This window comes from Geotrypetes seraphini, chromosome 3 (assembly GCF_902459505.1).
Source record: "Geotrypetes seraphini chromosome 3, aGeoSer1.1, whole genome shotgun sequence".
Lineage (NCBI taxonomy): Eukaryota > Metazoa > Chordata > Amphibia > Gymnophiona > Dermophiidae > Geotrypetes > Geotrypetes seraphini.
Window position 1 is genome coordinate 281,585,288 of NC_047086.1, and position 24,048 is coordinate 281,609,335.

The window sequence follows — 24,048 nt, forward strand, 5'->3', positions numbered from 1 at the left end:
AAGAAATCTGAGGTGTTAGTGTTGCCAAGATCTTCAAAATGGATATTACAATCTCCAAGGATGATTGAAATTGGGAAAGTATCGAGAAATCGAATACAACTGATTGAACTTGGGCTATTGATCTTGATTAACTGGCAGGGGAATATAAAGGAGTAATAGATCAATGACTGGGTTAGTATTAATTTTAAATTGCATGGATTCAATAGTAAATTTAGCCAGTGAGAGTTCGATGCTAATGAAGAGAGAAGATTTGAAGATGATAGCAAGGCCACCACTCTTCCTTCCCGCACGGTGATTAAAGGAATGAGTAGCCTGGGGGGGACGGGGACTAGAAAAAGCTAGATAAGCCTCATTGCCTTCGTTTAGCCAGGTTTCCACAATACAAAGAAGATCTAAGGCAGGGGTATCAAAGTCCCTCCTTGAGGGCCGCAATCCAGTCGGGTTTTCAGGATTTCCCCAATGAATATGCTTTCATTGTATGCAAATAGATCTCATGCATATTCATTGGGGAAATCCTGAAAACCCGACTGGGTTGCGGCCCTTGAGGAGGGACTTTGACACCCCTGATCTAAGGAGTCGTGGATGATCAGATCTTTGAGAATATGATGTTTGTTTCACACAGATCTAGAGTTGATTAGCCCTATATTTAAAGATTCTGATGTTGTGAGGTTGAGTGGAGAAAGAGAAGGGTTAAGAAAAGGGTTAATTTGTATTTCCGTCCATTGAGGAGGACAAGATAAGGCAGGGTTATTGGACCAGACTGGTCTGTGACCCCAGAAAGCTTTTTAATGTGGGTTTTTAAGAATCCTGGCCCAAATTCAGGTCTTCCAAAGACAAATGCAGATCCAGCTACTTATATGACCTAAGAGAAACTCAATGAATGCAACCCAATAACTTTTTGTTCACTTCTCTCTCTGTTTTATATCTCTAGTTTATTGAAAATTCCCTGTGGATTTTAACAAGACTTTAATTACATCTTATTTCCTGTATTGGAAACCATTAAGGATGTTTTTCCTTGCAGACCTCAGCTTTGCTTAATGCTCTGGGGAAAAATTGCACACTTTTTCCTGCATCCAGTTTTCCCATCTGATAATACATGCATGATTTTAGTTGCCTAAAACAATATACATATCTTTGAGCTCCCCTTGTGGTTCCCATACCTGGAATAACATCTGTACTCAACAGGTAAAAGCATGCATGTTTGAACAGTGCACATTGTTCTTTACATATACACAGGCTGGTGCAATATAATCAAAGCTTTGACATCTGTGGGAAAAATGTTACTTTATCAAAAAGCTCCTCATTGTGACCTGATTTGCACCTCATAATAATAATAGTACAGTAAAACCTTGGTTTGCGAGCATAATTCATGCTTGTAATCCAAAACACTCGTATATCAAAGCGAATTTCCCCAAAAGAAATAATGGAAACTCCACAACTCAAAAACTTTAATATAAACTACTGTATGTACTCTTATTGCAAGACCTTGCTTGTTTAGAACAGTCACTACACTCCTGCAGTGTCAGAGAGAGAGAGAGAGAGAGAGAAAGAGAAGAACCATCGGCTTAGTTGTGATGATGTGACGTGTGTATACTGTATGTACTTGTATTGCAAGACCTTGCTTGTATATCAAGTTAAAAATTAATAAAATGTTTTGTTTGTCTTGCAAAACACTTGCATACCAAGTTACTTGCAATCCAAAGTTTTACTGTATAGTTAGGGGGCAATAATTAATTTTCAAACTAAGTTTTATGTTCACCAGTGGCTGGTGACTCACCCAATGTTGTTTACAAACTACAAAGAGTACATTTAAATTGTAATATAAGTCAAATACAAATAGACACAGTATTAATAAATTACAGCAGACCCTCAATATTCACGAGGATTAGGGGCAGAGCCAGCCCGCAAATATTGAAAAATCGTGGATAATTTTTAGGGCTGGCTCTGACCCACTCCTGCCTCCCTCCTGCATCCTGGAACTTTTCCAGACCTTACCTGGTGGTCTAGCAGCGACGTGGGGCAGGATCGATCATACTATGCTCCTGCCCTGTGCATAGCCGTCATCAAAATGGCTGCCATGAGTTCCCGTTGTATTCTCGAGATTACAACGGGAATTCATGGCAGCCATTTTGATGACCGTTCTGCACAAGGCAGGAGCATAGGATGATCGATTCTGCCCCGCGTCGCCGCTAGACCACCAGGTAAAGTATGTGGAAGGTCTGATGCAGAGTTTTGTTTTAAAAAAAAAATTGTGAATAACCGAATCCATGAGTATTGAAACCATGGATTCGGAAGGGTTACTGTACAGTCCATGGCTTAGCAACAAAGTTTCCTCAAAGGGTCCCCTAACTCTCACTGGGGAAAGCCACTGCTGTTCTTACATAGTCTAAAATTAGCTCCATAACTCCTTCCAAAAATTCAACTATAGGAAATCCTCCCATTAAATACCTCAAAGTTCAAGAAAAAAAAGTATACCATCATTCCAATGCCCACTGATGCTTGTGCCACAGCTCGTAACCCATCTGAGAGGTTCTCAGTCACAGATCGGCCCAGCAGTGCGGTATCTGAGGACAAACGGTTAATCAGTTCTCCAGTCGGAGTCTTGTCAAAAAATCCTATTTCCTGCTTCAGAACAGAGGAGAACAGAGATGTTCTCAATCTCTGTACAATTCTTTGTCCTGAGAGAAGCAAAACACAAAAGGCACTAGTTAGAAGTCACAAGGTGCTGATAGTCAGATATATTTGATCTGTGAAAACAAGTTTTCCTGGGTCTAAATACAAATATAAAGAAAGACTTTAAACATAGTAGACTCTCAGCTATCCAGCACCTATGGAGATTGGTGGATGCCAGATAACTGCGCCTGTTTAGCTTTCAAAATCCTACACGGTATCCTCCCTCCCTTTATCCCTCTCTCTTGGAATTCCTCAAACCCTAATACCACCAGGTCCTCCCACAAATTAAAACTATCCTTCCCCTCGCTAAAAGGCATCTCCCACAAAGGAAAGCTAGGGATCTCCCTCCACTTCAAAATCACTGAGCTCTGGAACAACCTTACCTCCCTTCTTCGGAACTTGAGCTCTCTCCAAGTTTTCCGTAAGCTTCTGAAAACCTGGCTTTTCTCAAAAAGTCTCCCTCCAAATTAGGAATCAAGGAAACTCTTTATCTTGGCATCCCAAGTCCTCTAAATTTTCTTCACAATTCTACCTCTAACCCTCTGTTGTAGACCCTTCCTGTTTCTCCTACTGTAAACCGCGCCGAGCTCTACGAACGTGGAGATGATGCGGTATACAAACCTAAGGATTAGATTAGATTAGTTTGGTCTCCCTTCCCACCCCCATTTGTAGGTCCAGTGTCTGTTCTTCCCTTCTTTCTGAGTCACTTTCTCTTCCCCCCTCCTCCCCCACTTTCTCTTCCCCTTTCTCCCTTCACACCCTCCCTTACCCAAAACAGCAGAGCCGGTCCTGACAACACCCTTCCTTCCTCCCTCCGTCCCTGAGGCAGCAAATCCGGTTCTCCCTCACTCATATGAAGCAGTAGCAGCCGCCAGTGAGCAGAGGAAGCACTGGTAAACAGGCAACTTCTGGCCAGCCCCGGCAGGGCCTTTCTTCTGCTGTTGATGCCTCTGGGGCTAGAGGGAGGGAGGAGGAGGGGGGGGTTGGGTCAGGAGCACGACTTTGGATGTAGCACAGGAGACAATTTTTTTGCCGACAATTTTTTTGCTGGTTGTTTCAAAATGCCAGTTAACTGAGTGCTGGTTAACCGAGAGTCTACTTATAATAGGAAAGAAAAATATTTTTAAAATGTTTTCAGACTGCTAATCAGTGTTTATACTGTTCTAAACCAGCATATTATTGCTTAAAGATTTAAGATCCTGTACATCCTAGTGAGAGAAAAAAGCTCATCCAAGAAAAAGAAATCTACAAAGTACAGGGATACTCTTACCAATTTTTACATTTATCATTGCATATTAAGAATCCACTTTTCTTCAAGACCAATAAGGCCACAAAATACCTCTTTAGTGTTTAAAATGAAGATATTCTTTGTGGGCTTTTTTTGGTAGGGGGGTATCATTATTGTACCTTTTTTAAAACCTGAATGATGTATTATATATGCTTTGTAGGGATCATGTTGGAGACAATTCATCCTACCGAGGATTACTTTAGGTTAATATTAAACATCCTGAAGCACATCATTTGTAATCTCATTTCTCATGCTGTAGTGCAGGGGTGGGCAATCTCGGTACTCAAGGGCTACAAACTAGCTTAATTTTCAAGATTTCCCCAATGAATAGCACATTACATCTATTTGCATACAATGGAAGCAGTGCATGCAAATAAATCTCATGCATGTTCTTTGAGGAAATCCTAAAAACCTTGAAAAGCTGACTGTTGTAGCCCTCAAGATTGCCCATCCCTGCTGTAGTGAATCATAGCGTGTTTTTTTCACCATACTAGATAAAAAAAAGGTTACTAAAAACTATCATGAACAGAAAACACATCTTGACTTTCACAATACAATGACAAAATATATGTTTTAGCCAATATAAAGTAACAAAACTAACCAAGATTTCAAAGATTATAAGAACATGAGAATAGCCTTTCTGGGTCAGACCAATGGTCCATAAAGCCCAGTAGCCCATTCTCACAGTGGCCAATCCAGGTCCCTAGTACCTGGCCAAAACCCAAGGAGTAGTAACATTCCATGCTACCGATCCAAGGTAAACAGTGGCTTCCCCCATGTCTTTCTCAATAAGACTATGAACTTCTCCTCCAGGAAATTGTCCAAACCTTTCTTAAAACCAACTACGCTATAGCACAGTTACTTACCGTAACAGGTGTTATCCAGGGACAGCAGGCAGCTATTCTCACATATGGGTGACATCATCGACGGAGCCCGGATGTGGAAGCCTCGCAAGCAGACTTGCTGTAAAAACTAGAAGTTTCAAGTCAACCGCACTGCATGTGTGCAAGTGCCTTCCCGCCCAGCGTAGGGCGCGTTTCCTCAGTTCAGATAGCTAGCAGAGAAGCCAACCAGGGGAGGTGGGTGGGTTGTGAGAATAGCTGCCTGCTGTCCCTGGACAACACCTGTTACGGTAAGTAACTGTGCTTTATCCCAGGACAAGCAGGCAGCCTATTCTCACATATGGGTGACCTCCAAGCTAACCAGAATGGGATGGTGGGAGTGTTGGCAATTTAGGAGAATAAATTCTGTAATACTGTCTGGCCAAACTTGCCATCCCGTCTGGAGAAAACATCCAGACAATAGTGAGAAGTGAATGTATGAACCAAGGACCAAGTAGCAGCCTTGCAAATTTCCTCAATAGGTGTAGATCCGAGGAAAGCTACTGAAGCTGCCATTGCTCTGACTTTATGAGCTGTGACTCTATTGTGTAGGGGTAATCCAGCCTGGGCATAGCAGAATGAAATACAAGCAGCCATCCAGTTGGAGATGTATGCTTAGAAATAGGATGTCCCAACTTGTTTGGATCGAAGGAGGCAAAAAGTTGAGGAACAGTTCTGTGTGGTTTGGTGCTTTCCAAATAAAAGGCCAAAGCACGTTTACAGTCCAGAGTATGAAGAGCTGATTCTCCAGGATGAGAATGAGGTTTTGGGAAGAACACTGAAGAACAATAGATCGGTTGAGATGAAATTCTGAAACCACTTTAGGGAGGAATTTAGGATGAGTACGGAGGACCACCTTGTTATGATGGAACACAGTGAAAGGTGGATCAGCAACTAAAGCTTGCAGCTCACTGACTCTTCGAGCAGAAGTGAGGGCGATGAGAAACACCACTTTCCAAGTGAGATATTTCAGATGAGCCTTGTCAATTGGTTCAAATGGAGGCTGCATCAATTGAGCAAGGACAACATTGAGGTCCCAAACCATAGGAGGCGGTTTGAGAGGAGGTTTGACACTGAAAAGTTCTTTCATGAATCTGAAAACCACCGGATGAGCAGAAAGCGGGGTTTCCCTTCAATAGGCTGATGGAAAGCCATAATTGCACTGAGATGGACTCGGATCGATGTAGACTTGAGGCCAGAAGTAGATAAGTGCAAAAGGTAATCCAAAAAAGAAGATAAGGAGGAATGTTGAGGCTTCTTATTATGAGAAAAACACCACGTAGAAAATCTAGTCCATTTTTGGTGATAGCATTATCTAGTGGTAGGTTTCCTAGAAGCCTCTAAAACTTCTCTGACAAGTTGAGAAAACTGAAGAGGAGTCATTCTGAGAGGTACCAAGTTGTCAGGTGTAAATACTGCAGGTTGGGATGAAGCAGAGATCCCTGACTCTGCGTAAGCAGAGATGGAAAAACTGGTAGAAGGTATGGCTCCCTGTTGCTGAGTTGAAGTAGAAGGGAGTACCAAGGTTGTCTCGGCCACCGAGGAGCAATCAGGATCATGGTAGCATGATCGTTCTTCAACTTGAGCAGAGTCTTGAGAATGAGAGGGAATGGAGGGAATGCATAGAGGAAGAGATTTGTCCATTACAGAAGAAAAGCATCTGCCTCGAGGAGAGTATATCCTGGAGCAGAACTGAAGCAGTTTGTAGTTGTGGGGAGCTGCAAAGAGGTCTATCTGAGGTGTTCCCCACTGTGAAAAAATGTGATGCAGAGGCGAGGAATGGAGTGTCCATTCGTGAGGTTGCAGAACACGACTCAAGTTGTCCGCCAAGCAATTCTTTGCCCCTTGGATGTAGACAGCTTTGAGGAAGGTGTTGTGGCAGATTGCCCAGTCCCAAACCTTCAGAGCTTCTTGACAAAGGGAGGCAGATCCTGTCCCTCCCTGTTTGTTGACATAATACATGGCGACTTGGTTGTCCGTCCAAATGAGGACTACCTGGTCGTGAAGAAGATGTTGAAAAGCGTTGAGAGCCTTGAAGATCGCTCTGAGTTCCAACAGATTGATGTGACATTGACGATCCGTACTGGTGTGGTGGCCTTGTGTATGGAGTCTATCGAGATGAGCACCCCAAGCGTAGGTCGAAGAATCTGTCATGAGGACCTTCTGATGGGGGGCATTTGAAAAAGCAAGCCTCTGGAGAGATTGAAAGAGAGCATCCACCAATGGAGAGACTGCTTCAATGAAGGAGTGACTGTTATGTGTTGAGACAGTGGGTCGCAAACCTGCATCCATTGAGATGCCAGGGTCCACTGAGGAATTCTGAGGTGAAGTCTGGCAAAAGGAGTCACATGTACTGTGGAGGCCATGTGACCTAGGAGTACCATCATGTGTCTCGCTGAGATGGAAGAATGGGAAGACACTGTATGACAGAGTTGAAGGAGAGCTTCCAGACGTTGTTGCGGAAGGAATGCTCTGAGTTGGACAGTGTCCAGAACAGCTCCGATGAATTGTAGATTCTGTGAGGGCTGAAGTTGGGATTTGAGAAAGTTGATTTTGAATCCCAAACATTGTAGGAACCATGTAGTCCGTTGGGTCACTACAATAACCCCGTGAGATGTTGAATCTTTGATGAGCCAGTCGTCTAGGTAGGGAAATATTACATTACATTACATTACATTAGTGATTTCTATTCCGCTTGTGCCTTGCGGTTCTAAGCGGATTACAAGTTAGAAGACTGGACATTTCCAGTAGCATTGCAGTACATGTAATCAAGAATGCGTTAAGTTACAATTGTTATTCTGGACTTTTCCAGGATAAATTGGAAGCAGATAGTAGATAGTGATAGGTTGTTTAGACGAATAGAGATAATATTGTCCGGATTCTGTTGTTTAGACGAAAAGATATAATACTGTCCGGATTCGAGGTGTTGCTGGTGGTGGTGTTAGGGTAGTCATGAGAGCATTTTCTAATACTTTTGTGAGGTTATGATGATGGGAAGTGTTTTTTGAAGAGATGAGTTTTGATTTCTTTTCGGAATACTTTAATGTCTATTGATTTGGTCAGTAGATTGGTGATGGTAGTATCGATCTTTGCTGCCTGTGTCGCTAAAAGGCTGTCATATAGTTTCTTTCGTCGTGTTCCTTTGAGAGGGGGGTGAGTGAATAGGCTCTGAGTTCTCCTTAATCTGTGTGAGAGGTTACGGTGTAGTCTGTTGTTTAGGTAGCTGGGGGCTGTTCCATGTATTACTTTGTATAGTAGACAGTAGAATTTGAACTGGGATCTTGCTTTTATTGGTAGCCAGTGTGAGTCTAGGTATGCTTTGGTGATGTGGTCATATTTGCCTAGTGAGTAGATGATTCTGAGGGCTGTGTTCTGAACTGTCTGTAATTGTTTTATCATGTAGTTTGGGCATGATAGGTATAGGCTGTTACAGTAATCTACAATACTCAGTACTAGGGATTGTACTAATATCTTATATTGATCTTTGTTGAAGAATTTTCTTATTTTTCTTAGGTTACGTATTGTGAAGAATGCTCTTTGGATGATTTTGTGGATTTGAGACTGCATTGTGCAGTTTCTGTCTAGTAGGATTCCCAGGATCTTGAGTGTGCTTTGCATTGGGTACTTGATTGTATTTACTTCTAGTTCTGTGAGAGATGGTTTTTTTCCCCTTTCCAGTAGTAGGAATTTAGTTTTTTCCGAGTTCAGTTTTAGTTTATGACTTGACATCCATTTTTCTACCGTTTCCATTATCATTTTCAGGTGGTTTGTGGATAAGGGGTCTTGAATATTAAAGGGGAGGAGGATAGTTAAATATGAAGACCATGGTTCTGTAGAGCTGCTGCTACCACTACCAGGCACTTGGTGAACACTCTGGGAGATGAAGCCAGGCCAAAGGGCAGCACTCTGTATTGATAATGCAGATTCCCCACCCTAAATCTGAGATATTGATGGGAGGCCAAATGAATGGGAATATGTGTGTAGGCCTCCTTGAGATCCAGAATGCATAACCAGTCATTCTGCTCAAGAAGGGGATAAAGGGATGCCAGGGACAACATTTGAAATTTTTCTTTGACCAAAAATTTGTTGAGAGCCCTGAGATCCAGAATGGGCCGCAGATCGCCCGTCTTCTTCAGAACAAGGAAGAAACGGGAGTAAAAACCCCTGTTCTGCTGTTACAAAGGAACTGCTTCGATCGCATGGAGACGAAGCAGAGCTTGAGCTTCCTGAAGAAGAAGGGTGGTCTGGGATGGACTGGAAGGTTACTATCTTGGAGGAAGCTCTGGTGGAACCTGAGTGAAATGAAGAGAGTACCCTTCCCTGATGATGGATAATACCCAGAGGTCAGATGTAATTGTCATCCATCAGTGGTAAAAATGATGGAGACGAACTTCTATAGGGGAAAGAGAAGTCAGAGACAGAACGGTGGAGGTTATGCTCTGTTGTAAACAGTCAAAAAGGCTGTGAAGCCTTAGGTGCAGGAGAAGGTTGAGATTTTTGTTGCTTCTGAGGCTGCTGTTTCTTAGGAGGAGGACAAGTTTAAGGAGCCACCCTTGGAGCAAAACGCCTCTGGTAAATGGGAGGAGGACGTGTAGACTTGGCAGGAGTTAGCTTTGGATTAGGTCTGACAATAGAAGCGAAAGATTTTTCATGTTCAGACAACTTCTTGGTGGCTGCCTCGATAGATTCATCGAAGAGGTCATTGCCTGCACAAGGAATATTGGCCAAGCTGTCCTGAAGATTAGGGTCCATGTCAATGGTACGAAGCCAGGCAAGGTGACGCATTGCTACAGAGCAAGCAGCCACCCAGGTAGACAACTCAAAGGCATCATAAGATGACTGAAGTAGATGTAGTCTGAGTTGTGATAGAGAAGCGATGACTTCCTGAAATTCAACGTGTTTTTGAGTGTCTAAATAGGTAAGAAATTTAGGTAAAAGAGCAATAAGGAACTCAAAATAGGTGACAAAATGGAAATTATAATTGAGGACTTTAGAGGACATCATGGCATTTTGATAGATGCAACGTCCAAATTTGTCCATAGTTTTCCCTTCTCTTCCAGGAAGAACTGTGGCATAAACCTTGGAAGGATGGGTCCTCTTCAAGGAGGACTCTACAAGTAGGGATTGATGAGATAACTGTGAATTCTCAAATCCCTTACAATGGAGAGTTTTGTATCTGGAGTCCAATTTGCCTGGAACAGCTGGAATTGCATAAGGAGTTTCCAGGCATCTGGTAAAAGTTTGAGACAGAAGTTTGTGAATAGGAAGCTTAAGTGACTCTGCCGGAGGTTGAGGAAGATGCATGACTTCGAGATACTCCTTAGAGTATTTGGAACCAGCATCCAGTTGAAGGTCCAAGTCCACAGCCATCTGACGAAGAAAAGAAGAGAAAGATAGCTGATCTTGTAATGCCTTGCCTCGAGAAGGACTTGAGGTTGTCGAGGCAGCCTGGGTCGAAGACAATGTTCCCTCTAAGCTGAGCACATGAGCGATCGCTCACTATTTTCAGTGGCATCGCTCAAACTTTTTCTCGTGTCGCTCATTCGAGCGCGGCGGAGGTGAGAGGAAGCTGCGGCAGCGGTCTGCCTTGCTCGCGCAGAACCGGCGAGATCAACATCAACAATTTCCTGCCGGTCCACACAGGACCGGCAAGATCGACGAGCTGTACTTCGCGCAGTCCAACAGTGTGCTCTCTCCCCTCCCAGTGGCTCTCCTTACTTACAAGCGCAGCGATTCAGGAAGGAAGCCTTGGGGCTTTTGCTGAGTCGCGGCCGTCTCTGATGATGCAACTTCCGCTTTCCTCAGAGGCGGTGCAACCCAACAAAGGACCCAAGGCTGCCTTCCTGAATCGCTGGGCTGGCAAGTAAGGAGAGTTGCTGGGAGGGGAGAAAGCCACTGTTAGAGGCTGGGAAGCTGCTGGGCATGGTGAGAAAAAAAGGGACAGCTGCTACTGGGCCTGGAGAGGGATAAGGAGAGATGCTGCTGGGAGGGGAGGAGGGAAAGGAGTCTGGGAAGCTGCTGGGCAAGGGGAAAAAGGGACAGCTGCCACTGGACCTGGAGAGGGATAAGGAGAGAAGCTGCTGGGAGGGGAGGAGGGAAAGGGAAGGGAAGAGAGTTACTGCTGGACAGAGGGAAGAGGGAAGGGAGAAGAAAAAAGGAAGGAAACAGCTGGCAGGGAGATTAGAGGAGGGGAAGGGGAGAGACAGGAATGAGATGGGAAGGGGGATCAGCAGAGAAATTGAGAAGGACAAAGATGTTAGATCTGGTGTAGGAGATATAAAAATGAAGAGAGCAGTGAATCTGGAATGAATCATGTAAAAACAAGAGAGGGGCATAGGCTGGATGGAAAGGGGAGAGGGGCATAGAAAGAAGACAAATACCATATGGAAGGGGGAGAGGTCAGACAGTAGATGGAAGGGGCAGATGCTGGATTGAAGAGACAGAGAAGGCAGACGCTGGAAGGAAGAGAGTGAAAAGAAGATGAAAGCAGAAACCAGAGACAACAAAAGGTAGAAACAAATAATTTTATTTCTATTTTGTGATTTGAATATATCAGATTTGAAATATATATCCTGCTAGAGCTGGTGATAGACATAACTTGGGGACTGCAAAGTCCAGGCAGTGGCTTAGGGCTCTCTCTGACCAGGGGGCAGTTGCCCTAGTTACACTCCCCTAATCCTATTCCTGCTATGTGTGACTGCCGTATTCTGTTAGCATGATACTTCTGTGTAGCATTCTGTAATAATTTGGCTTATTCAGTTTTCTTGATAGTAGAGGGGATATATGTGAAGGGGAGGGGAGACAAGGGTTTTGTTGATCCTTGCTCTGTATTATTTGTATTTATAAAATGACAATTGTACAGAATATTGTTTCTTTTTATACTTTAATAAAATACATTCAGTATAAAATTATAACTGAGGCTTGTGCGGATGGGATCAGATGGTTTGCGAGGACCGAGCTCGCAGAGACGGGGCGGAAACGGGTTTTTGGAAAACTGAATAGAATCGAAGAGAATATTTGTGAAGATTGAAGAACTGATGATATTACGTAATTAAAAAAAACTTTAAGTAAATTGTTTTTCTTCTAAGTTTTGAGTATTTAACCCTCCCACAATCTCACGGGCACTTGTCCTCCGCGCCTGCTCATAAATTTGTGGAGTATGTAATTTGTCGCTCATGCATATTTTTTTTCGCACACACCTCATCAATCCTTAGAGGGAACATTGGTCGAAGATGAAGCTTCGGCTGGAAAAAAGGCCTCAAAAGAATAGGGAGACTTGGACGAGGCTATGGAAGCCACTGAGTCCTCGAGGTGTGGAAGTGAAGACCTCGAATGAGGAGTCGGCGTCTAGTAAAGTAGGTGTAGATCGAGGATTAGTTGAAGAAGGATGCTCCTTAGAATTAGAACTATACCTGGAAGGATGCCTCGATGAAGGTCTCAATCGTCGGTGAGAACGGTGCTTGGAAGCAGATCTTAAAGATCGATGAGACTTCGCCTCAGAGACAGAAGCAGCCGATGCCACCAAAGAATGGATAGGACTTGAGGCTGTGGATCGAAGTTCCAGAGGCTTGATGGAGGAACCTCGATGCACTCCCAAAGACTCTATTCCTGCCGAGGCACTTGCAAAGAATCTGCTCCTTGCTTCACGTGCTTAGATGCCAGACCAGACACTCACAGAGACTCTGCTCCCTGCTGCATAGAGTGTGTAGACTCAGACTGAGGCATAGGAAGAGGCTCAACCTCGTGGGAGTCTGCAGAATGCCCAGGCTGGATTAGAGTAGCTAGCTTTGGTCCCATTTTGGTGAGGAACTGAAGAAATTGCTGCTCTAACATGGTCTGGAAAGAAGCCGGCAAAGATGGATCCGCGTCTGAAACTGGACCACTTGCCTTGGCTGGAGGTTCCACCGAGGCAGTGGAAAAGTGCTTCAACTTAGAAGTCTTAGGCACCTTAAGCACTACTGGTGGAACTGTCTGCTGAGCTATCTGACCTGAGGAAAGAGGGGAAGATATAGCAGACGTCATTGAAGACAGAGCCGCTGCAAACGAAGAAGGTCTGATGAGGCTCGAAGTCGAAGCGGTGGAGGCAGGAGGGCCTCGAAGGTGAGACCGAGGTGGACTTCGAAGTCGAAGACGTGGACGAATTCATCTGGAAGAGCTTCTCCACCAAAAGTTGACGACATTTAGGGGCTCGAGGTTGAAGAGTAGCACAGCGTTCGCACGACTTCAGATGATGTGGCCCAAGACACTTGAGGCACCTGGTGTGAGGGTCTGTGAGAGAAATCGAACGTTGACACTGGCTATACTTCTTGAAGCCTGTTGCTGGCCGGGACATAGAAGCAAAAAACAGCCGCTGCAAGGTCGAAGCCCCTGGGCTGCAGCCGAGCAGCCTGTCCCGGCAGCCGAGCGGAAGAACTGAAAATTTATTTTTTTTAAAACTCGAAATAAAATAAAGAACGTATGGACAGCGATTCGTGAAGAAAAAACCACAAACCGCGGTGTAGAGAAGGCACGAAGTGGAAAGTTAAACGCAGACAGTCAAAGACGGACTTCTCGGCTCCGTGGAAAACTGAGAACTGAGGAGACGCGCCCTACGCTGGGCGGGAAAGCACTCACGCATGTGTGGTGCGGTCGACTCAAAACTTCTAGTTTCCACAAGCAAGTCTGCTTGCGAGGCTTCCGCATCCGGGCTCCGTCAATGATGTCACCCATATGTGAGAATAGGCTGCCTGCTAGGATAACCATTCTTATCATAACCTCTGGCAATATTTTCCAGAGCTTAACCATTCCCTGAGTGAAAAAAAATTTTCGTTCTATTGGTTTTAAAAGTATTTCCCTGTAACTTAATCGAGTGTCCCCTCGTCTTTGTAAGAAATATCAGTTACTAAAAATGACTTTACATACTGGAAAGTTGACATCAGTATTGGTAAAAGCACAGGAGACAGATTTTTGCTGAGTCACACCACACTCAAAGATACAAAAGCTTGAAAGAAGGATGCTGCAAGTTAACGTGTTTGCTGCTCAGAATAAGAGGGAGGCCTTTGGTATAAAAAGTTTCTGTTTTTGCTTAGATTCCTTTAGAATAAATAGCTTTTTTAATAAACTAACTACAAAAAATAAAAAATTATAAAAATATACTATTTTTACTGTGCACAGTAGTGGGTTTTGAATCACTCTAGATCCCTACATTCTTTTTGGTGTGAGTTTTTTGCCAATGACAAAAACGCTAGCTTAAAAAATCATCTCCACCTTTTTGATTGAATGAGGGATCTGAGAAATTGAGTCCACTGCTGGTGAGTGACATTTTCATAATTTGTTGTTTTTCTGTCACTACGATTTATTAATTGAGAGACGTTTAAATACCTACGTAATGTAATGTAAATGTGCATAACAACATAAGAGTTGATTCTCTTTCATTTGAAAGGAAACTCTGTAATGAGAGGGCATAGGATGAAGATAAGAGGTGATAGGCTCCAGAGTAATCTAAGGAAATACTTTTTTACAGAAAGGGTGGTAGATGCGTGGAACAGACTCCCGGAAGAGGTAGTGGAGACATAGACTGTGTCTGAATTCAAGAGGGCCTGGGATAGGCATATGGAATCTCTCAGACAGAGAAAGAGATAATGGTTACTGCGGATGGGCAGACTAGATGGGCCATTTGGCCTTTATCAGCCATCATGTTTCTGTTTCTAAACTATATGTAAACAGCTTTTGGACAAGGGAGATGCTGGAGCTAGACTTGGACCTTCATGCTCATCAGGCTCTAGGGAAGTCCAAAGGCACCCTCATGATACTGTGGTATATTTTACAAAGTTTGTGGATAAAGAAAATATCCTGCAAAAGACACATGTGCAAAGTGCCTTCTGATTCTACGACTCTATTGTACATGGTTACCAGGATATGTCTTCCTTTACCCTACCTAAACAGAGAGAGATGAAACCAGTCTTGGAACTTTTGATCAAGAAATAGGTCAAATATCAGTGGGCCTTCCCTTTTGCGCTGCGCTTTACAGTAGCAGGCAAACTTCACCGAGTTAAAAACAGACTATGAAGCTCTGGAGGGCCATTTTTGAAAGGACATCTAGGTTCGCATCGTGACGTCCAAAAATTAGGGCTATAATCGAAAACACATTCAGAATAGAAGGATGTTTCAAAAATAAAGTAGCGAAATCCCTTTCTTAGTATACTTTCCTTGAATGTTCCTTTTCTTTTAAAAATTGTAGTTCTTTCCCTTTTTCCTAGATTGTAAGTTAGTAATGGTATCAGTATTGACTATATGTTATCTTTTATGTACCATTTTTTTAAATGTAAATCGCTTAGAAATTATATAAGCGTTTTTATCAAACTTTTAATAAAACTTGGAAATGTCTCTGTCTTAAACCATTCTAGTGGACATCCAAGAGTTTTGATTATATGTAATGTAATGTAATGTAATTTATTTCTTATATACCGCTACATCCGTTAGGTTCTAAGCGGTTTACAGAAAATATACATTAAGATTAGAAATAAGAAAGGTACTTGAAAAATTCCCTTACTGTCCCGAAGGCTCACAATCTAACTAAAGTACCTGGAGGGTAATAGAGAAGTGAAAAGTAGAGTTAGAGGAAAAATAAAAATAAAATAAACATTTTAACAAGACAGCATTGATCTAAATACTTTGGAAGGTAGAAGAGAGGAGAGAAAGGAATAGAAGCAGAAGGGGGAGCCGTTGAACAGTAGAATTCTGGAGAAATTTAAATGATAGAAATAGAACAAAACAAAGACAAAAGGCAAAACAATAGATAAGATTAAAGATAAATCATAAGCTGGAAAGAAAAATAAAATAAAACTTTGTCTTCAATCCACGTTTCAGCGTCAGTGATGAAGTGGAGCAAGTAAGTTTAGGAGTCTAAAGTAGATGTCCCACAAGTTCTGATTATACGACCCACAAAACGTCTGAAGTCTATAACATCTCCGATGATATCAAAATGCTACCACAGTAGCAAGAGAACTTTCCCAATGTCCTACATGTCTATATATAACTCTGCACGTAGAATGATGATTCTTTGTGGGTTTAGTGAGGAGTAGTGTTGGAGGACAGGTGGTTAGATAGCAAAAATGAGATTTACAGAGAGACACACACAGAGATTGTGAGAGTGACAGCTAGAGAGAGCGTGAGAGAGAGAAAGACAAAGAGATTGTGAGAGTGACAGCTGGAGAGAGCGTGAGAGAGACACAGAGATTGTGAGTTTCAGCTAGAGAGCGTGAGAGAGAGAGACACACACAGAGATTGTGAGAGACACAGCTAGAGAGAGAGAGAGACAGATTGTGAGAGAGACAGCTAGAGAGAGCGTGAGAGAGAGACACACACAGAGATTATGAGAGTGACAGCTAGAGAAAGCATGAGAGAGACACACACACACAGAGATTGTGAGAGTGACAGCTAGAGAGAGCGTGAGAGAGAGACACACAGAGGTTGTGATAGTGACAGCTAGAGAGCATAAGAGAGACACACACAGAATATAAGGGTGACAGCTAGAGAGAGCGTGAGAGAGACTGAAAGAGTGAGAGACAGAGGGTGAGAAAAGGTGTGACAGAGAGAAAAAGCGATCCCCAGAGTGTATGAGTGAAAGAGGAAGTGATGGGGAAAGGCGTGAACCCAATTATTCCCATGGGAGATGAAAGCTCTTGTGGAGTTGTGCCACTATAAGAGGCACCTTTTTTCATTCCATGACTGGAGATCACCCCACAGTGTCTCCCTGAGGGCCTGGCACTTAATCAGGAACACCCTCTAGAGGTGAGCGTCAACCAGTGGCCTCCACTATCTAAGCCCTAGACAAAGGCATCCTGTGCTCCTTAGCATCTCAGGAGCTATCAGGAGCTATCAGGGGCTCACATAACATCTATGGTCTCCTAATATGAGGGCCCTCAATGATGTCAGCCCCCATAAGCACCCCCAACCCTCCCAGCATGCAGCCTGTCGAATGTGGAGTATGGCACAGTGGTTAAAGCTACAGCCTCAGCTCTCTGAGGTTGTGGACTCAAATCAACGCTGCTCCTTGTGACCCTGGGCAAGTCACTTAATCCCGCATTGCCCCAGGTACATTAGATAGATTGTGAGCCTGCTGAGACAGAAAGGGAAAAATGCTTGAGTAACTGAATAAATTCATGTAAACCATTCTGAGCTCCCCTGGGAGAACAGTATAGAAAATTGAATAAATAAATTTTGACTAAGGCCATGTGTGGAGCACTGCACAGCATGTCACAAGTAATAATCATGTATGTGAAACCAAGAAGGCCCATCACCAGACCCCATTCTCCACCAGAAGATTTGGCATCCACTGGTATTTGGAAACCCTCAGGTGCTGCTATAGGCGGGTGTGGCATGACAACCCGGTCCTCATTCGGCATCTCAGAGCTCAAAGTAAGTACTAGTGCTGCCCAATTCAGGGAAGAAAATTTCAATTTGATTCATCCTATTAAATCGATTTTTCGATTCGATTTTCCTGTCCAATTGGGTGTTTTATTCAAATGGCTCGGCAGGTCTATTTTGTAGCTGCTTCACTCACTCCACCCCCTTTGCCCTCTCCTACCCACACTGGCACTGTGGTGTAAACAAAATAAACAAACAAAAAAGACTTTTCCTCTCTCTGTGAGGTCCTAGCTCATGTTCACTGTCTAGCACCAGCTCTGGAAGGATACACATTTCAAATCTGACCTATTGTAATTACAAAACAGAAAATAAAATTATTTTCTCTACCATTTGTTGTCTGGTCATTAGTCAAATCATGTTGGTCCCAAGCTCTAGTTTCTGTTTGTCTTCTGATAACTCGCTTGCCAGGGTCTCCTGCCCATTTGACATTTTCTTCTTTCTCCGTGCTCACCATCCATCTTCCTTCTTTGTCCTCCCTTTCCGTTTCCCTTCCTTTCCCCGGAGGTCTGGAATTTTTCCTTTTTTTTCTCTATCCCCGCAGTCCATCATTTCTCTAATGACCACTCCCCCCCCACCCCCGTGATCCATCAGCAACACCCCACCTTGCGTTCCTCTCCCATCATGGGATCTGATAAGGCACTTACGCTTTTCAGGTCACCGGCAGCATGAGTGAAGCTTACTCTCTGCTACTTCTTCATGCCTAAGTGGGACCAGGAAGCACTAGCAGAGGAAAAGCTTCCAGCTGTGGAATGAAAGAGCGGTTGCAGCGATGGATTCCACCATCCCCAGATCCACCAGCTCTCTTTTTCTCAACTACCCTTTCCATCCAGCATCTCTCCCTCCTTCCGCAACACCCCAGGGTTTACCATCTCTCCCTTTCTCTTCCCAACTACCCTCCTATTCAGTATGTCTATCCCCCCTCCCTCCACAACATCCCTTGGGTCCAACTTCTCTCCCTTTCTTTTCCCTCCCTCCATCCCATTGTCCACAATCTCTCTCCTCTGTTTTCAGACCCAATATTTCTTCCCCTCCCCCCTCAGTCCAGCATATGCCCCTCTCTTTGGACTCCCCTCTCTCCCTCCATGTACTTCTAATAGCTACACCGCACTGATGTTATAATCGAAGAGCGGTATATAAATACAAATAAACATAAACCAGGCGCCCCTCCCAAAGAACAGAATGTTTCTCCCTTCTCTCCACCATTGTCCAGCTTCCCCCTATCCTTCCAGTCTCACTTTCAAAACTAATTATGGCTTGCAAAGGATTGCCCATGCTGCAGCAATTCTAGCAGGCTGTCGTCAGCCTTTGCTGTACATTCCCTCAGCTGCTGTCCATTCCTGACCAAAACAGGATGTGACATCAGAGGAGGAGTGGGATCGCAGCAGAGGGAACATGCGGTGGAGGCCGACAGAGCCTGCTAGAATCACTACATCACTGGCGATCCTCTGCAGGCCGTAATTAGTTTTTAAGATGAGACTGGGAGGCCAGGGGAAGCTGGACAATGGTGGAGAGGAGAAAACATGCCAGCTTTCGAGGAGCCCCCTAAAGCCATGAACATAAGAACATAAGCATTGCCTCTGCTGGGTCAGACCAGGGGTCCATCGTGCCCAGCAGTCCGCTCCCACAGTGGCCCCCCAGGTCCTTGACCTTTAAGTTCCCACCACCTACATTGTTTGTGCCCTAATCCTGAAGTACCCTGTATAGTAACCCTCTATCTATACTCTGTAATCCCTTTCTCCTTCAAGAAGTCATCCAAGCCCTTTTTGAAACCCAACATTGTACTCTGTCCTATCACCTCTCTTGGAAGTACATTCCAGGTGTCCACCACCCTCTGAGTGAAGAAGAACTTCCTAGCATTCGTCTTGAATCTGTCTCCTTTCAGTTTTTCTGAATGCCCTCTTGTTTTTGATGTCCCTACTAGCCTGAAGAATCTGTCCCTCTCCACCTTCTCCATGCCTTTCATGATTTTATAAGTCTCTATCATGTCCCCTCTAAGTCTCCGCTTTTCCAGGGTAAAGAGCCCCAGCTTCTCTAGTCTTTCAGTATATGCAAGAGAAGCTGGGGCTCTTTACCCTGGAAAGGTAGCCAAAGGTACCCAAAGCGCTGGTGCCTATGTAGCACTTCCTGACTGACACCGCCCCCCTCCCCTACACCGTGAGCTCTGACATTGGGCCTCCTAAAGCATGAGCAGCAGCGGCAGTGGACGGCCAGCACTTAGGACAGGAGTCATTCTAGATAAAGATTTAACCTTTCATGACCAGATAAGCTCTGTCGTTAAAAGTTGTTTTCACAAACTGCGGCTCATCCGTCCTTTAACCTCAATTCTCAAAACTGATGCTATCACAACCCTTATTCACTCACTGGTCATTTCCCATTTAGATTATTGCAACTCCCTCTTTAATGGAATCACCCAAAGAGAATTATGTCATTTGCAGCTCATTTAAAATACTGCAATTAAATTCATCTTTAAAGTAGGAAAATATGATCACATTACCCCACTTCTGCGAGAAGCACATTGGCTATCCATAACACATCGTATCACTTACAAAACTTTACTGCTGGTCTTTAAAATCAAACTTTTGCGCCTCCCACCCTTTCTTGACAGACTCATCATCCCCTATTGCTCTCCCCGGATCCTTAGATTGGCTAATCAAAATTTATTAACCATACCTTCTATCAAGGAATTCTACTACACTAGAAATACTAATTTTTCCATTGTTGCTCCAACTTTATGGAACGCCATGCCACCTCAACTCCACCACAAAAATTCACTTGACAAATTTAAGACTAAACTAAAAACGTTCTTATTCCAAGACGCATACCATAGCGTCTAAATATCTTCTTTTCTAACAGTACAGCAGTATATTAAACGAACCACTTTTAAGAAGCGATCCCCTTTCCTGGTGTTTTATTCCGCCCCCCTCTTCCCCTAATTAATTTATTTTAATGATGTAATTAACTTCCTTCCCTCTTTACCCTCAGCTCATGTTCGTATTTGTAATTTATCTATTTAATGTTCACATTTTTTTTCTTCCCTCCTACCCCCCTTCTAAAATTTCTAAAATTTATTTTAACATTATTTTTAGCTTTGTAAACCGGCCAGGTGCATGTCGATGGTTGATATATAAAACTTTAATTAAACTTGAAACTTTTCACTATCAGAGCGCTGCCATTCCTGTTTTAGGAGGCCCGAAGGTATGCGAGAAGGAAGATTAGTCACTGAATCGGCAAGCCCGATTTTTTTAAGAAAACATATCTATTCAAATTGGCGAATCGGGCATCACTAGTAAATACCCTCCATACAACCTCCCTGGTTCCCCAACATATCCCAATTTGATACACCCACCTTTTCTCTGCACCTGTTACCCTCAGAACCTCAAACAATGAGAAGACATGGGAAGGATCGGGGAGGGGGAAGGCATATATCCATCAACACCCATCAGTAACCCACGCTCTCATAACCTCACGCTTAGATTACTGCAATCTACTTCTAACTGGTCTCCCCCAGTGCCGCCTCTCCCCCCTTGCAATCTGTGCAAAACTCTGCTGCATGAATCATCTTCTACCAACCTTGCTATGCTCATGTCACCCCTCTCCTTAAGTCACTTCACTGGCTCCCTATCCGCCATTGCATACAGTTCAAGCTCCTATTGCTGACCTACAAGTGTATTCATTTTGCTTCTCCTCAATCTCTCTCCTTACACACCTCCCAGAGAACTTCTTTCCTCAGATAAACCGCTCTTATCTATACCCTTCTCCTCCACTGTCAATTCCAGACTTCGTTCCTTTCATCTAGTTGCCTCCTATGCCTGGAATAAATTACCCGAGTTTGTCTGCCAAACCCCTTCCCTTCCCTTGTTTAAAAGCAGACCGTCGGAGAGGAAGTTCCGCCCAGCCACCCGATGGCAGAATTGACGTCGGGGAGAGGAAGACTGATCGGCCTGATAGATCACCAAGGCAAAGTGAGTCCTGGGTGATTGACTCACTTTGCCTTGGCGAGCTACCGGTCGATCGCGATCGACCTATTGGGCACCCCTGCTGTAACCCATTTTATTCTAGGAATTTCATTATCCTTTCTTTCAGCAACGCTTCCATTATTTTTCCAATAACCGAAGTGAGGCTTACCTCACTTGTAGTTTCCCGCTTCATCTCTGCGACCACTTTTGTGAATAGGGGCCACATCTGCTGTTCTCCAAACCCCAGGAATCACTCCCGTCTCCAAAGATTTGTTGAACAAATCTTTAATAAGACCTGCAAGAACCTCTCTGAGCTCCCCCAATATCCTGGGATGGATCCCATCCGGTCCCATGGCTTTGTCCACCTTCAATTTTTCAAGTTGTTCATAAACACTTTCTCTTGTGAATGACACGGTATCTACTCCATTCTCTTGTGTAACTTTGCCAGACAATCTCAGTACTTTCTCCAGGATCTTTTTCCGTGAACACAGACCAGAAGTATTTGCTTAACATGTTTGCTTTTCCTCATCACTCTCCATATACATATCTTTTAGTCTCGCAATTCCATATTTCTTCTTCTTCCTTTCACTAATATATCTGAAAAAAATTACTACTACTACATATACATATAGGCTGTATAGTGAATATAAATGTTAATTTTTATCTGACCCTCACGAACCACCTGAAAGCCATCCAGGGACTCCCTAGGGGTACAGACTAGAAAATTATACGGGGACAAATTTGTCCCCCATCTCCACAGGAACTAAATTTCCCCGTCCTGTCTCCATGAGTTTTGTTGCTGTCCCTGTCTCTGCCCCTTTCCTGAAAGTTCTGCTTTAACTGCACAAGCTTCAAACCCTTATGATTTTAAAGTGTTTGAGGCTTGTGCAGATGAGGATGGAGCTTGCAGGAATGGGGCAGGGATAGAAAAAGAACTCGCAGGGACAGGAAAATGAGTTCCCATGGGGAAGAATTTGTTCCCGTGTCATTCTCTACCACAGACTCCAGGTTAAGAACCCCTGCTATAGAGAATTACCCCTATAGTGCCCCATTGAAATTTGATAATACTGAAATAATCTCCCAAAAATTCTGCTTTAAGAACTTTAAAAGAAACCCAAAGGAGCAGAAAAAGTCAATGGGTTGAAATTTGATACAAAGTAACCATAGGGCTCCTTTTACTAAGCTGCGCTAGCGTTTTTAGCGCATGCTGAAGATTAGCGTGCGCTAACCCCCGCGCTAAGCTGAAAATACTAACACCAGGCATTGGTGTGTAGCGCGTGCTAAAACCGCCAGCGCAGCTTAGTAAAAGGAGCCCATAGTTTTGCATCAAAACAAGCAGTTTGAAATTGCTGTCCTTAAACTGCAATCTTGCAAGCTCTTTCTTCTGCTTCTAACGGAGCATTATAGTTTTCCTGGTTATTACCAATTAATCATTCAGATTGTACTGAAGAGTGGAGGGCTTGCCACAATCCTCTGCTTCTTTTTTCTTACCCGAGATCTGCATGAGGTAGACACGAACGGCATTAGCAGCAGCTCCACACAGGAAAACACCACTCAACACAGCACAGAGAGTGGTCAGGCTAGCAGTCACATCTCCAGTCGGATCTGTGTAAATTACATCAATAACTTTTCCCAGGAAAAAGGGAGCAGACATAGTGATAACACTGGATACTGTCAGGAAGCCAACAGCAGCTGAAGGAAAAGCAACAGAAACAACTATTAGCTGTCATGTTGTATACATACAAAGTTTATTAAAGCCAAGCCAGATGAATCAATCTTTCCCTACAATTCTGTACTAAGACAAATCACCTCCTTCTCCGATTCAGTGGTCCAAATGCTTCAGATCTAGCTAATCTTTTTTTTCTCTCTTCATGTACTATATTAACAGGTAAACTGACAAATTCAGAATTTATGAATAAGAACATTTATCAAGTTGGCACATGGATTAGGATTTTGATTTTGTTATATTTTTTCCATCATACAGAAACTATGGATTAAGATTTTTTTAAAACATAATGGAATAGATGTCTTGTTTAAATGTAATGTAATAGCAATGTAATAAGATTCACAAATTTGAGGAGAAATTAATGCTTATTTAAGATGATTATTGGGTACACTGATTTTTTAGCAAAGTTTATTATTGAGGAAGAATATGTATGCTAATTCAGTGGCTGCAAGCAGCTCTACCAGCCTTTTGGCACTGGAGGAATAAGTTACATATATTGATGCTTTAGGAGTCTAGAGATGCTTGCTATACCCCTAAAAGGCAAAGAGCATTTTTACTAATATGGGATAGATGCCTCCAATCATGGTCACCGAGGGCATGCGTCATAGTTATGAGGACATCTGGTATTGGGAGTGTTGAGAAGTTCCATAATGGGGGAGGATAATGGAAGTTATAAGAGTACAGACCTCATAATCATCCAGTATTATTTCTTGCTAGTTTGATCCTTTGGAACTCTTCAGGATAGGGCTCTTTTTGGTTGGGGTAATGCTTTAGATAATTTAAAAATCAAATATTATAATGTTCATCATTTGTTTAGGTCTACATTTTCTAATAAAAAATAATTTAAATAAATATTAACTATACTCCAATTAATATGGCAAGGCTGTGGGGAAAGGACTGGTGTCACACATGCTGGGACTCAGTGCAGAAACTAGAGAAAGAGCCCAAAGCCCACTTGCAGGCTATGACTCCTTCAGCTTGAAGTAAGCTGGGAGCTTCCTGTGGCAAGGGAGCCAAGGGCAATTGCCCTGTTTGCCACCCACTAACACCACTTGTGCACAATGCAAACATAGGGTCAGACATCTACAAATATTATGCCATGTTTATAAATTTCAT

The 24,048-nt window shown here is 43.4% G+C and overlaps 1 protein-coding gene across 2 annotated transcripts in view; it reads right to left on the reverse strand.

The window, feature by feature from the left end:
* The window catches only part of ABCB10 (ATP binding cassette subfamily B member 10), a 94,142-nt gene that overhangs the window by 67,019 nt on the left and 3,075 nt on the right, over window positions 1-24,048 (reverse strand). For both annotated transcript variants that reach the window (XM_033938879.1, XM_033938880.1), the window contains exons 2-3: window positions 22,698-22,898; window positions 2,476-2,678 (exon numbers count right to left, since the gene is read on the reverse strand). In XM_033938879.1, coding sequence (XP_033794770.1) covers window positions 2,476-2,678; window positions 22,698-22,898 — 404 coding nt within the window. The remainder of the gene's footprint in view (window positions 1-2,475; window positions 2,679-22,697; window positions 22,899-24,048) is intronic.